General features: G+C 39.4%; 1 protein-coding gene across 8 annotated transcripts in view; it reads left to right on the top strand.

The window, feature by feature from the left end:
• Positions 1–15,468, top strand: part of VPS8 (VPS8, CORVET complex subunit) — a 254,143-nt gene that overhangs the window by 202,494 nt on the left and 36,181 nt on the right. For all 8 annotated transcript variants that reach the window (XM_025376216.1, XM_025376215.1, XM_025376217.1 and 5 more), the window contains one exon: positions 15,037–15,090. In XM_025376216.1, coding sequence (XP_025232001.1) covers positions 15,037–15,090 — 54 coding nt within the window. The remainder of the gene's footprint in view (positions 1–15,036; positions 15,091–15,468) is intronic.

The raw sequence follows: 15,468 nt of genomic DNA, 5'->3' as shown, positions 1-15,468 counted from the left end.
TTCAGGTCGAAAAAAAAAAGTGTCACCCAAAAGGATTAGATTGAACAATGTCCCAGACTCACAGAGAGCCAGAAATAATGCTTGCTCCTACCAGCCAGCCTGGAAATCTTCATAAATCCCAAGGTAGCACTGAGAGTACTAAGTAAGTTCTTAGCCTCAGTAGTGGGGAAAAAATTAACTTTAAACTAACTGCCACTTTGATCTCACCTAACAAAGCTTAAAAGCAAAAACCTAAAAAGATAAAACTATTTCCAAGTGTTTTAACCACATTGCAGAACAGAGCTTAGCAATGTATAAAGAATTATTAAAATATCCAATACCCAACAAGATAGAATCCACAATGTCTAGTATTTGATCAAAAATTACTAGGCATGCACAGAAGCAGGAATATACAAGCCATGATAATGAGGAAAAAAAAAACCCATTGAAACTAACACAGAAATGACCCAGATGATAAAATTAGTAGACAAGGACATTTAAAGTTACAATTGTATTCCATATGTTCAAGAAGCTAGAAGAACAATTGCTTATGTCAAATGGAAATATGGAAGTTAGAAAGAACCAGGAGAACATCTAGAGATTAAAACTACAATGTCTGAGATGAAGAGTTATCCTAGATAAGATTAATAGCAGAATGGACATTGGAGAAGAAATGATTAGTGAACTTAACAATATAGCAATAGAAACTATGCCAAATCAAACACAGAAAAAAGACTAAACAGAAATGAACAGGGCTTGGTGCAGTGGCTCATGCCTGTAATCCCAGCACTTTGGGAGGCCAAGGCAGGAGGATCACTTGAGCCCAGAAGTTTTAGACCAGTCAGGACAACATGATGAGACCCTGTCTTTACAAAAGTTTTTTAAAAATTAGCCAAGCGTGATGGCACATGCCTGTAGTCCCAGCTGAGGAGCTGAGGCAAGAAGATCACTTGAGCCAGAAGGTCAAGGCCGCAATGAGCTATGATTGTGCCATGAGACTCCAGCCTGGGCACCAAAGCAAGACCCTATCTCAAAAAAGAAAAAAGAAAAAGAAATGAATAGATCATTGGTGAACTGTGGAACAACTTCAAGTGGCCAAATATACATCTAATTGGAATCCTAAAAGAAGTAGGGACACAGAGTAAAAAAAAAAAAAAAAAATCTGAAGAGACGTAATAGAGTTCTAATTCCAGTAATGGCAGAGCAGCCTATATTAGATGACTTTTGTGCTAATAATTATAAGCCCTAGGTAAAATATGTAAAAAACATTGTTTAGAGAGCAACTGGAAGCAGGCAGAAACTATAGGGAATGCAAACCTTGAAAGAAGAGAAACAAACTAGATGAGTTTTACATTTAACCAGCTTTTCTAGGGCACTTCTTGGCTTGCCATGGAGCACTGGAGAGAAGAGCTTGAATAGCAAGTCTCATTCTTACTGGGTTGAAGAAACAGAGGTCAAAGTACAAGACTACCAAAGCAGCTCTAAATTGAGGGAGAAAATCTCAGAAAGAAGCATGCCACTGAAGAGGGAGCCCCAAGTTCTCTTTGCAGTTTTCCAAATTGTGTACAGACAGACCATGCTTCCAGAAAGCAGCATCAGGTCCTAAAGAACTAAGCAGAGATTTCAGCAGCTGCCTGGTGCTGAGTTTTGAATGTAAATGTTGCTATGTTACAGGGATTGATAAATACCTCAAATTTTTTGAAACTGCAGAAGGGCTATGGTTGAGGACTAAGGGATTTCTCAGGACTAAGGGCAAAAGCACAATAAATCCTAACAAAGCCAAAGCCCAAACTATCATAGGATCAGTAGGAGGAAGAAGGGAAGTGTAACCTATAATCAAGAGAGAAAGCATCAGTAGAAGCAGACCTATGAATGACCCAGATGCTGGAATTGGCTGTGAAGGACTTTAACATAGAAATTATAACTATGTTAAAGTATTTTGTGGAAAAGATTAGCAGAATGATTGAACACATGGAGAAACCTCAGCACAGAAGTAGAAACTCTGAAGTAAAACCAAGTGTAAATTGTAGAGCCAAAAAACATATCTAAAGTGAAAATTTTATTAGGTGTCCACAGCATTTTTAACGCTAAGAAAAAAGTTAGTAAATTTGAATACAGTTCAATAGAAATGATAATTGTAACTGAAGCACAAAGGCAAAAATAATTGAAGAAAGTGAAAAAGCTCTCGGTGACCTGTGAAACAATATCTGGAAGTCTATCATATATACAAATTATAGCTATATCTATATTATATAGATATATATTAATATATGTTAGATATTTATAAATTATAGATATATGTACACTATATATCTATGATATATATGATAGACAAATATATGAATATATATGTAACAAATATAGAATATATATATATATAATTGAATTTCTGGAACATTAGGAGCAAGAGAATGGGAGCTGGGGACATTGGACCTAATAATATGTGAAATTTTCCCGAATTTCATAACAAACATCAACCCATAGAGTCAAAAACTCAGCAAACCTCTAGCAGAATAAATATAAAGAAAACCGTACCCAAACACATCATAGTCATAGTCAAGCTGCTGAAACCAAAGATGAAGAAGAAATCTTAAAAGGAGCCAAAGACAACAATAAGAATGATGACTAATTTCTTATTTTTAAAAAAAGGAGGCCAGAAGACAATAAACTGGCATTTAAAATGCTAAAAAGTAAGTTAATATGGTGCATGTATTATACATGACATTCCTTGCCAAGACCAGCTCAGTCGTGGAGACCATAACCCAGCAGCGCTAGAGGAATTACACACACACACAGAAATACAGCGTGTGGAGTGGGAAATCAGGAGTCTCCCAGCCTTCAGAGCTGAGAGCCTCAGACAGACATTTACCCACATATTTATTGACAGCACACCAGTGATAAGCATTGTTTCTATAGATTATAGGTTAACTAAAAGCATTTCCTACAGGAAATAAAGGGATGGGCCAAAATAAAGGGATGGGTCTGGCTAGTTATCTGCAGCAGGAACATGTCCTTAAGGCACAGATCGCTCATGCTATTGTTTGGGGTTTCAGAACACCTTAAACAGTTTTCCACCCAGGGTGGGCGAAGTGTTCCTTGCCCTCATTCCAGTAAACCCACAACCTTCCAGCGTGGTCGTCATGGCCATCACGAGCATGTCACAGTGCTGCAGAGATTTTGTTTATGGCCAGTTTTGGCCAGTTTATGGCCAGATTTGAGGGCCTGTTCCCAACATGTCCCCCTTATTTGTTTTGCAAAGCGATAAAAGCAAAGGCAGCTTTGCATGGTGAGCTACTTCTCACAGGAGTCAGGATCCACATCTGCAGACTATACAAAGACAGACAACACAGATTAAAAGCACAATCATCGTTGAAATCACAGACCTTCCATGTATTTTTATCCATTTTAATGGATTACTAGCTGCTAATTTGTCTGCAGCTCCTTCAAGCACTCCAGTTCCTGGCATTATGCCTGGGACACTTTAAGTATTTGTTCTTTCAATTTCGTAATATCCAAAGACAAGTTTGTAGAGTGTACTTCTAGATGCTTTTTTATTCTTTCCTAAATTTTGGTCTTATTAAGAGCTATTCATAGTTTCCACAAATCCTTATGTTTAACTCCTACAACAGGCCATATCATTGGAGGTTGAGGTGCCACTATACCACCATGGTTCCAGATAATAGGAACTCTTGCCGTACTTCTTACCATTTCTACCATCTGACCATTTTGTTCAGACCAGCTGAACACAGTGTGGCCGTGGCACCCAGACTGAGAGGTGCAATTTAAGCTAAACATCCCCTTAGGGGACCAATCAATAATGATTCCATAGGAATCGTTGTGCAGCACCTCTGCCTGTTCTGCAATGCAATCTTCCCAAACAAGTACACTGATTTTTTCTAACTGGAACCAATCCTGTTTACAAATAGGTTTTTGAGGGTGGTATGCCTCAATTATTGGAGCAGATTTATTATGGTAAATCCTGAGATCAGAAAGCATGTGTAACTGTGTCAAAGTGATTACATCCAGGCATTATTGCCAGCCAAGATTGATAAATATGCCCAATAAGTATAATTGTTCTCTGTGCCAGCCCTTGTTGAAGGAATATTCATGGCAATGGTAATCACCACTATCATAGTTACCATTAAATTACTCATTGTGACTGGTTGTCCCGCTTTCCTCAGGTTTTCTTCCGCCATCTGTGACAGCTTCTTAATCTGTCCCCAAGTAGGTGGCTGTGTTCAACGGGTGTTGCTCTTGACAGTTGGGGTCCTCCTCAGCATCAGTCTTGACATGGCTGCAACCGGGGGATCCTCGGGTTCCTCCCAGAATCTCTTCCTCGGCATCTGGCTTATGATAAGGTTTCAGGTGTCTTAATGGTATCCAAATCAGCTGTTGATTCGGTCCTGGAGAAACACAAGCATAACCTCTACCCCAAGTTATTATTTTACCTATTTCCCAACTTTTTGTTATCAGATCTCTCCACCAAACCAGTTGTTCTGCTTCTGTCTTTGCAGCTGGTTTCTGTAGATGCTGTTCAGCCGCTGATAGCATCTGGCCTTTAGACAGGCTCAAAAAATTTAAAGTTAATAATGCTAGATTCACTTGTGTATCAGGTGTCCCATAGTACCTGTTTCTCCCCCTTTTTTGTTTTTGTAACTGGTGTTTCAGGGAGAGATTCATTCTTTCCACTATGGCTTGTCCTTGAGAATTATATGGGATGCCAGTAATGTGTTTAATATTCTATGTAGAGAAAAATGTAGGTAGAGCTCAGCTAGTATAGCCTGGGACTTTATCTGTTTTAATAGAAGCTGGAACGCCCATCACTACAAAACACTGCAAAAGGTGACATTTAACACAGGCAGAAGACTCTCCTGATTGGCATGTAGCCCAAAGTGAGAAAAGGTATCCACACATACATGTACATAAGCTAGTCTCTCAAATGAGGGAACGTGTGTGACATCCATTTGCCAAAGAGAATTAGGTTCCAGTCCTCAAGGATTAAGTCCTCTTGTAAAAGATGAGGAATGCACCATTTGGCAAGTTGGGCATCGCTGGATGATAGCTTTAGCTTCTTTCCAGGTAATGCTGTATCTGCATTTGAGACCAGAGGCATTAACATGGGTTAAATTGTGAAAGTGTCTAGCATTAGACACTAGCGATCAGCCATTTGATTTCCTGTAGTTCAAGGTCCTGGAAGAGGTGTATGAGCCCTAATGTAAGTGATGTAAAAAGGGTGCATTCTCCTCTTTTAACTGCTGTTTGCAGTTGGGTAAATAAAGTCATCAGTTGTTCATCTGTATGAAATTGTAACTGAGCATTTTCTATTAATGTTGTGAAATGAACCATGTATGAAGAATCAGAAATCACATTAACAAGCATATCAAAAGCAGTCATACCTCAATTACAGCTACAAGCTCCGCCTTTTGAGGTGAAGTATAGGGCGTCTGAAAAATTTTACCTTTTGATCTGGAATAAGAAGCTTTACTGTTAATAGACCCATCTGTAAAAACATTCCCAGCACCTTCAGTTGGCTTAAATTTGGTTATTTTAGGGAGAATCCAATTAGTTAATTTCAAAAATTGAAACAGTTTTGTTTTAGGAAAAGGGTTATCAAGAATACCCACAAAGTCAGCTAAATGGGTTTGCCAAGTAAGACTATAAAAGCTTGCTGTATTGATGCCTTCGTGAGAGGAACAGTAATTTTTCCAGGATCATATCCATGTAATTTAACAACCCGAGTTCTCCCATTTCCTATCATAGTAGTGATTTGATCCAAATAAGGAGTTAGGGTCAGTGAATTTGTATGTGGAAGAAAAAAACATTCTACTAAGCCCTGCTTTTGGGCAATTAACACCAGTAGGTAAATGCTGAGTTGGAAAAATTAGCAAATCTAGAGTCTTTTCTGGATCTATTTATTTGAGCTTTATGGACTTACTTTTTAATTAGCTGCAGCTCTGCCTCAGCTTCTTTTGTTAATTGCCAAGGGCTAGTGAGACTAGGATCTCTTCTAAGGATAGAAAACAGATTACTCATGGCATAGGTAGGAATGCCTGTAGAAGGTCATATCCAGTTAATGTCCCCTAGTAATTTTTGAAAGCCATTTAATGTTTTCAATTGATCCCTACGTATGGTTACTTTCTGTGGCACAATGGTAGTGTTATTTACTAAGGCCCCTAAGTAGGAGTAAGGAGTGGTAGTCTGAATTTTGTCAGGAGCTATAATTAAACCAGTGTGAGAAATCGAATTTTGCAAGTGATCATAACATTGGAGTAATATTTCTCAAGTGGGGGCAGCACAAAGTATATCATCCATATAATGAATAATGTAACACTGTGAACATTTTTTACAAGTAGGTTCAATTGCTTGTCCTACATACCTCTGGCAAATTGTTGGACTGGTTAACACGCCTTGTGGCAACACTTTCCAATGATAACGCTTAGCAGGCTGCAGGTTGTTTACTGCAGGAATTGTAAATGCAAACCTTTCAGTCCTGGTCAGCTAAGGGCATAGTAAAGAAACAGTCTTTTAAATCTATGACTGTTAAAGGCCAGTTTTTCGGAATCATAGCAGGAGAAGGCCATCCTGACTGTAATGTCCCCATTGGTTGTATAACTGAATTGATGGCTCTTAAATCAGTTAACATTCTCCATTTACCTGATTTTTTCTTAATTACAAAAACTGGAGAATTCCAAGGGGAAAATGTTGGAGCTATGTGTCCATTTTCTAATTGTTCAGTAACTAATTCCTCTAAAGTCTCCAGTTTCTCTTTTACTTAGTGGCCATTGTTCTGTCCAAATTGGCTTATCTGTTAACCATTTTAAAGGTATAGGTTTTGAAGGCTTAACAATGGCTGCCATCAAAAATGATATCCTAAACCTTGGCAGGAACTTTGTCTTTCCACTTGAAGTAGTTCCTTCAAACCTTGTAGATTTTTTCCTAGTCCCATACCAGGGACATACCCCATTTCATGCATTATATGTTGACTTTGAGGGCTATATAATTGTTCTGGAATTAGAACTTGTGCTCCCCATTGTTGTAATCAATCTCTTCCCCATAAACTCATAGGTACAGAAGTTATAATTGGTTGAATAGTCCCAGGTTGTCCATTGGGCCCTTCACAATGCACAATATAACTACTTTGATATCCTTCAGGGGCTTTACCAGCTCCAACTATGTTAAATTGGGCAGATTGAATTGGCCATGTGGACGGCCAGTGTTGTAGAGAAATGATTGAAATGACCGCTGCTGTATCTACCAAACCTTTAAATTTCTTTCCCTGAATAGTTATTTCACAGCTGGGATGTTCATCAGTAATTTGATTTACCCAATAAGCTGCTTTCTCTTGTTTATTTGTGCTTCCAAATCCTCCTGTTCATTTAATTTCACTTTTCCCCATTTCCACATACGGCACAATCGGGAGCTGTGCTATACGCTCTCCTGGCTCTGCTTTCCAGAGAACAGAAGTAGATATAACAATTTGAATTTCCCCATTGTAATCTGAATCAGTGACTCCTGTATGTATTTGCACTCCTTTTAAATTTAAACTAGACCTTCCTAGAAGTAATCCTATCATCCCTGCTGGCAAGGGTCCACAGACCGCTGTTGGAACTTTTTGTGGGGGTTCCCCAGGCAGAAGACTCACAGCTTTTGCACAGCATAAATCTACTGCGGCACTACCAGCTATGGTGGGAGACAGACATTGTACAGGGGTGAGGGAATGGCCTGAGCTGGAAATGCCCCGGTTTGGAATGGAGCCCGGGACGGCCCCTCATGGCATTTCCCAAAATCAGGTTCCCATCTTTATCAAACTTAGAATGACACTGATTAGTCCAGTGTTTTCCTGTTTTACATTTTGGACATATTTCAGGCTCAGCAGTTTTCTTTTTTTCCTTCAACTGGCAGCGTGACTCGCTGATTTTTTCTACATGCTTTTTTAGTATGACCATGCTTCCCACAGTTAAAACAAGCTCCAGGAAACGGAATATTTCCTTTATCCACTCTCAGTCCTGCCATTGCCTGGGCTAGCAGAGTAGCCTTATGCAGATTACCTCCAATACTGTCACAGGCCTTGATATAATCAACTAAATGTGCTTTTCCTCTAATAGGTCACAGAGCAGCCTGGCAACCAGGATTAACATTGTCAAAAGCTAATAACTGCAACACTATTTCCTGAGCAGCTGAATCTGCAATCACCTTTTTAAGAGACTCCTGTAACCGAGCTATAAAATCTGCATACGGTTCTTTCAGTCCCTGCTTTACAGCACTAAAGGAAGGGTATTGTTCTCCACCTGAAGTGATTTTTTCCCAAGCCCTAATGCACACTCCTCTAAGCTATTCTATGGCATCATCCTGCATAACCACTTGTGCATCTAAACCAACCCAGCTGCCAACCCCCAAAAGTTGGTCTGCAGTTAAATTAATTTGAGGTTGGGCCTGGGCGTTGTGAGCAGCCTGAATGGAAGCTTCATCTGCCCAAGTTTTAAATTGTAAGAACTGAGCAGGAGTTAGACAAGCTCGAGTAAGAGCATCCCAGTCAGTAGGAATCATGTGACTGGAAACAGCAACATTCTTTAACAGTCCCATTAAGAAAGGAGAACCTGGTCCATATTGATTAATAGCTTGTTTAAATTCTTTGAGTAATTTAAAAGAAAAAGGCTCAAATGTAGCTATAATATTTCCCTGTTTATTGTGGGGGTGTATTCTAACAGGGAACTGCCAAGCCTCTAAATCACCCTCTCTTCTAGCTTGCTGAATTTCTGCCTGAATCGAACTGAGAGCAGTTGCTCAAGGCGCTGCTTGAACAGTCACTGGGGCAACTACTTTTCACCCAGTATCCTCTGGAAAAGAAAGATCTGGAGGATCAGGCTGCTCTTTTTCTTCAAAATAATGAGGGGGTGTAGAAGGGTAGGGATGAACCTCTTCCTCCTTCCTCCTTTGCCGCTTTAGCTTTAGCTGGCAAACAGACCTGCTCTCTTACCTCTTCTGTTATTTCATTGTACTCTCATTCCCCCTCATCATTAGTGTGAAAAGGTTCCAAGGTGGAACGAACCAGAGCCCACTTGTCCCATTGTTACCCTGATGCTTCCAAGCTCCCCTTCTTACTCACCACGGGGATTGCTTAAGAGTACTCGGGTGTCCTCCAGCTTGGTTCCACATTCTCCAACCGTTGCTCTGGCGACCCTTCGACTCAGGTTTGAGCCCCCACGTTTGGGCACCACTTGCCAAGACCAGCTCGGTCATGGAGACCCTAACCTAGCAGCGCTAGAGGAATTAAAGACACACACACAGAAATACAGCATGTGGAGTGGGAAATCAGGAGTCTCACAGCCTTCAGAGCTGAGAGCCTCAAACAGAGATTTACCCACATATTTATTGACAGCAAGCCAGTGATAAGCATTGTTTCTATAGATTATAGATTAACTAAAAGCATTTCTTACGGGAAATAAAGGGATGGGCCAAAATAAAGGGATGAGTCTGGCTAGTCATCTGCAGCAGGAACATGTCCTTAAGGCACAGATCGCTCATGCTATTGTTTGGGGTTTCAGAACACCTTAAGCAGTTTTCCACCCAGGGTGGGCGAAGTGTTCCTTGCCCTGATTCTGGTAAACCTACAGCCTTCCAGCGTGGTCGTCATGGCCATCACGAGCATGTCACAGTGTTGCAGAGATTTTGTTTATGGCCAGTTTTGGGGCCAGTTTATGGCCAGATTTGGGGGCCTGTTCCCAACAATTCCTGGTATGGACTAGTCTTTATTTCATAATTAAATGCTTTTGAGAGACAAGTGAAGACTATAAATGGTCTCACTTTGGTTCAGGCCACGTTTTGCTGCCAGATGACTTTTGGTGTGAGAAATATTTTTTAAACAATCCTTTTGGTTTCAGAGCTTTTTGGATGTCAGAATTATAGGAAAGGGATTTGTGGACCCATCTTGTCTGAAGAAAAAGTAGTAATACATATTTTTAAATGGTTACACCCTTTGAAGCAGGGACTTACAAGAATCTGTCCAACAGAAATCATCAAGTTTGTATGCCAAATATTATATACAAGGATACAACATTTTAAAAAATAATTTTTAAAAATTGAAAATAACCTAAATGTACCAGTAGCCCACAGTTGATTAAATTAGTCATGGTATGTCTAGGCAGTGAATGAACTGCTTTGTAGCCATGAAAAATCATATGGTAGAAGAATATTGATATGTCAAAGTAAACATTCATAATGTGCAACATAGATCACAAAAACAGTGATTCCAAATTTTAATAGCAGTTATTGCTGTATGATTGGATTGTGCTTTTTATTTGCCTTGTTGAAGCTGTTATATTTCTTAAATTTCCGTGACTGAACATGTAGTTCTTTTGTAATCAGAAAAATTAAGACTTTTTTTTTTTTAAGATTTAAAAAGGCTTCACTCTGTTGCCTAGGCTGGAGTACAGTGGTGTGATCATAGTTCACTACATCCTGGACCTCCTGGGCTCAAGCAGTCCTCCTACCTCACCCTCCCAAGTAACTGAGGCCTCAGGTGCACACCACCACTCCAGGCTAATTTTTAAATGTTTTGTGGAGATGGCGTTTTGCCATGTTACCCAGGCTGGTCTCAAATTCCTGGGCTCAAGCCAACCTCCTTTTGGCCTCCCAAATTGCTGGGATTACAGGTATAAGCTACCATTCCTAGCCCTATTTTAACAACAACAATAAAAGGCCTGGTGTGGTGACTCATGCCTGTAATCCCAACATTTTGGGAGGCCAAGGTAGATGGATTACCTGAGGTCAGGAGTTCGAGACCAGCTGACCAACATGGTGAAACCCCGTCTCTACTAAAAATACAAAAATTAGGCATAGTGGGGTGCACCTGTGATCCCAGCTACTCGGGAGGCTGAAGCAGGAGAATTGCTTGAAGCCAGGAGGTGGAGGTTGCAGTGAGCTGAGATTGTGCCATTATACTCCGGCCGGGGCAACCAGAGCAAGACTTCCTCTCAAAAAAAAAAAACAAAAAACAAAAAACAAGATGATGAAGTATTCATATTGCTCATATTACTTTTAAACTTCAGCTCAGATTGTTTCATTAAGTCAGGAATCATTTTATTAACAAAGATCACAAAAAGTTCAGCATTATTAAGGCCCTAGCCTAGTATATCATCCATATCCCCAGATCTAGTATCTGCACACCTGGATTTAAAGTGTCTCTTTTAAGCTTCATTGCCTGAGGCATTTCCAGAAGGAATCCTGTTAAGTGAAAAAATAAGGCCTTTCATGAGGGATGCTGGACCACTTCCGTTGCCACTTCAAACATGTTCTGACTTAATCTCTAGAGAACAGCCTTCTCCAATAAATTGTCCACCAGCACATCTAATTCTTGGCTTGTTTCTAAAAGTCTGCAGGTTCTTTCATGAGGTCACTTTTTTAAGCTTAAATATCTACTTTGCTTTGAAAATCTGTTTTCTCCCTTTTCAAAAAGAGCATACCAGAAGTTAAAATTGGATCATTTTTAGCAAGCTGCATCGGACATCTGGAGTGAATTGAAGAGTATGAATGTCATAGTATGTTACAGCAAAGACTGTCAAGTCTAATTTTTGCAGATCTACTAAATCTGAAAGGACAGTCTGGACAGCTAGCAGTTTTGATTGTTGAGCTGAGGTGTGTTTCCTAAAGTTATTCTTAAAATCAGAGAGGTTAAACAAAACCTGCAGCGTGGTCCTACTTGAATAGCGATGCAACGGTGATAGGAAATATCTTTATCATCTATATTATAGTCTCTTATAATTAGAGTTGAAAGAGGCTTGAGATCTTGTGACTGTTTACCAGTACCTCATTCTAGTCAGATAGTATCTAGTATCCATTGAGCTACTTATAGTAATAATTATATTTTGCCCTTGATATGGTTTGGCCATGTCCCCACACAAATCTCGTCTTGAATTGTAGTTCCCGTAATCTCCATGTGTTGGGAAAGGGACCTGGTGGGAGGTAATTGAGTCATGGGGCCGGTTACCCTCATGCTGTTCTTGTGATAGTGGGTGAGTTCTCATGAGATCCGATGGTTTTATAAGGGGCTTTTCCCCTTTTGCTTGGCACTTCTCTCTCCTACTGCCTTGTAAAGAAGGATGTATTTGCTTCCCCTTCGCCATGATTGTAAGTTTCCTGAAGCCTTTCCAGCCATGTGGAACTGAGTCAATCAAACCTCTTTCCTTTATAAATTACCCAGTCACAGGAATTTTTTAATAGCACCATGAGAATGGACTAACCCCTGTAAATTAATAAGTAGATATTCTGGTCTCTGTATATTTAATATTTTTGCTAGAATTCACTGCTGAAACCCTGTGGGCTAGGAATTTTCATTGCAAAAGGATGTTTGATAACAAATTGAATTTATTTAATAGATATAAGGCTATTCATATTTTCTGTTTTGGGTCCATTTGTGTAAGTTCTGTTTTTAAGGAATGTATCCTTTTCATTTAATTTGTCAAGCTTATTGGCATAAAATTATTCACAAAAGGCTCTTACCATCTTTTAAATATCTGTAAATGATGTTGCATGTTGTAATATATCCTCTTTCATTGTTGATACTGGTAATTTATAGTCTCCTTTTCTTGATCAAGCTCCATAGCAGATTATCAATTTTATTTATCTTTTCAAAGAACCAATTTTGACTCTGATAATTTTCTTGGTTGTTTATTTTTATTTTTATTTCACTGATTTTTGCTGCTTATTATTTACTTCTTCCCTACTTAGTTTGGTTTTACTTTGATCTCTTTCTAGTTCCCTAAATTGGAAATTTGGATCCTTTATTTTAAACCTTTCTTGTTTTCCAAAATAACATTTGGGCTGTAAATTCTTCTAACCACTGTTTTAGTTATACACTTCAAATTTCTTTAAATGCTTTATTGAGGTGTAATAACTGATATAAACTGGACATATGTAAAGTGTATAAATTTGACATATGTATACATTGATGAATCTGTCACCACAGTCAAGATAATGACTCTACCCATCACCACCAAAAATTTGCTTAATCCCTCCCTTCTGTTCCCTGGCAACCACTGATTATCTTTACAAACTAATTAAACAGTAGATTACTTTGCATTTTCTTGAATTTTAGATTAATGAAACTATAAAATAGATATACTTTTTTATCTGACTTCTTTCACTCAGCATAGTTCTTTGCATGATTGCATCATGTTTTTTTTTTTTTTTTTTTTTTTTTTTTTTTTTTTTTTTTTTTTTTTGAGACGGAGTCTCGCTCTGTCGCCCGGGCTGGAGTGCAGTGGCCAGATCTCAGCTCACTGCAAGCTCCGCCTCCCGGGTTCATGCCATTCTCCTGCCTCAGCCTCCTGAGTAGCTGGGACTACAGGCGCCTGCCACCTCGTCCGGCTAGTTTTTTGTATTTTTTAGTAGAGATGGGGTTTCACCGTGTTAGCCAGGATGGTCTTGATCTCCTGACCTCGTGATCCGCCCGTCTCAGCCTCCCAAAGTGCCGGGATTACAGGCTTGAGCCACCGCGCCCGGGCTGCATCATGTATTTTTAAGCTATTAGGTGCACAGATGGTTAGCATTGTTGTATCTTCCTGATGAATTGACCCCTTTATTATTATGGGATGACCCTTTTTGTACCAGATAGTAGTCTTTGCTCTAAAATCTAGTGCTATCGGCCAGGCGTGGTGGCTTATGCCTGTAATCGCAGCACTCTAGGAGGCCAAGATGGGCAGATCACCTGAGGTCAGGTGATCTCTACTAAATACAAAATATTAGCCAGGCGTGGTGGTGCATGCCTGTAATCCCAGCTACTTGGGAGGCTGAGGCAGGAGAATCACTTGAACCTGGGAGGCAGAGGTTGCAGTGAGCCAAGATCATGCCATTGCACTCCAGCCTGGGCGACAGAAGTGAAACTCTGTCTCAAAAAAAATAAATAAATCACATGCACACGTATGTTTATTGCGGCACTATTCACAATAGCAAAGACTTGGAATCAACCCAAATGTCCATCAGTGACAGACTGGATTAAGAAAATGTGGCACATATACACCATGGAATACTATGCAGCTGTAAAAAAGGATGAGTTTGTGTCCTTTGTAGGGACATGGATGCAGCTGGAAACCATCATTCTCAGCAAACTATCGCAAGAACAGAAAACCAAACACCGCATGTTCTCACTCATAGGTGGGAACTGAACAATGAGATCACTTGGACTCGGGAAGGGGAACATCATACACCGGGGCCTATCATGGGGAGGGGGGAGGGGGGAGGGATTGCATTGGGAGTTATACCTGATGTAAATGACGAGTTGATGGGTGCAGCACGCCAACATGGCACAAGTATACATATGTAACAAACCTACACGTTATCCACATGTACCCTAGAACTTAAAGTATAATAAAAATAAATAAATAAATAAATAAATAAATAATAATTTTAAAAAATCTAATGCTATCATGGTATATCGTCCTCATCCTTTTCCTTTTAACCTATTTGAGCCTTCATATTTAAATGGTGTTTCTTGTAGGCAGCATGTAATTGGCTCTTTTTCATTTATCTAATCTGAAATCCCTATATTTCAGCTTTTCAAATATTTAAAGATATTTCTGTACCATTATCTTTTCTTCCTTGGACTAAACATCGTCTTATTATGGTTTGGCTGATACTTTTTCTAAATCCTTCACTATTATCAAACTCTTCTGTCCATGCTTTGCTTTAAAGGGATATTACATCACAATAGAGATTTTGAGTCACCTTCTGCAAGAAATGCTGATCATTTATTACTTCATTTGCTTAACATGATCACCAAAGATCTATCTAGTCCCTCACCATTTGGTTAAAACCCATCTAGACCATCTGTCCCACTTTTCTTACCCAAATCATATTTTTTTCTTGGGTCACTACTGATTTTTTGATCTCCAGAAAAATTTCAAGGGGGCGTAAGAAAAAATCTATTAATCAATGAATTTCCTCTGGAAATAGCTGTTTTATCTTAGTTATACCAATTCTAGTTGAATTATTTTGAATGTGGGTCAAACAAAACTAGACTATAACTGAAAGGGTATTAAAATGTTTGCCTTTTTCTTCCAGGTAAAAATGTCTCCATCATATCATCAGTCCAAAGGGGATCCCACTGCTAAGAAGGTGAGTTTGTTTTAATAAAGGCAAAAAACCAGTTCCTCTTCTGCATGTTTATTCTCCTATGTGGAACAATATTCTCAACATGGCAATGATTTTTAATCATCTTAATGCTCTCCAGGGTTATTTCTGATTAGATGCTTTAATGACATGTCTCCAGGCCTTCTTGGCTTCTCCAGAGAAGCCAAGTTGGGTTTTGACATCAGTCTCCTAGCAACTATCCGTTTCTAGAATTTCCATCTTCTATACCAGGCATGGTATCATGGTAGCAGGTGAAAGATATTCAGAGGAAAGCTATATAGTTTGTCTTAATAATGTGCTTTACTTTGGCCGGGTGCAGTGGCTCACACCTGTAATCCCAGCACTTTGGGAGGCTGAGGTGGA

This window comes from Theropithecus gelada, chromosome 2 (genome assembly GCF_003255815.1).
Source record: "Theropithecus gelada isolate Dixy chromosome 2, Tgel_1.0, whole genome shotgun sequence".
NCBI classification, from domain to species: domain Eukaryota; kingdom Metazoa; phylum Chordata; class Mammalia; order Primates; family Cercopithecidae; genus Theropithecus; species Theropithecus gelada.
The sequence above is the reverse complement of the archived record's forward strand: the minus strand, read 5'-3'. Positions and strand labels throughout refer to the sequence as shown.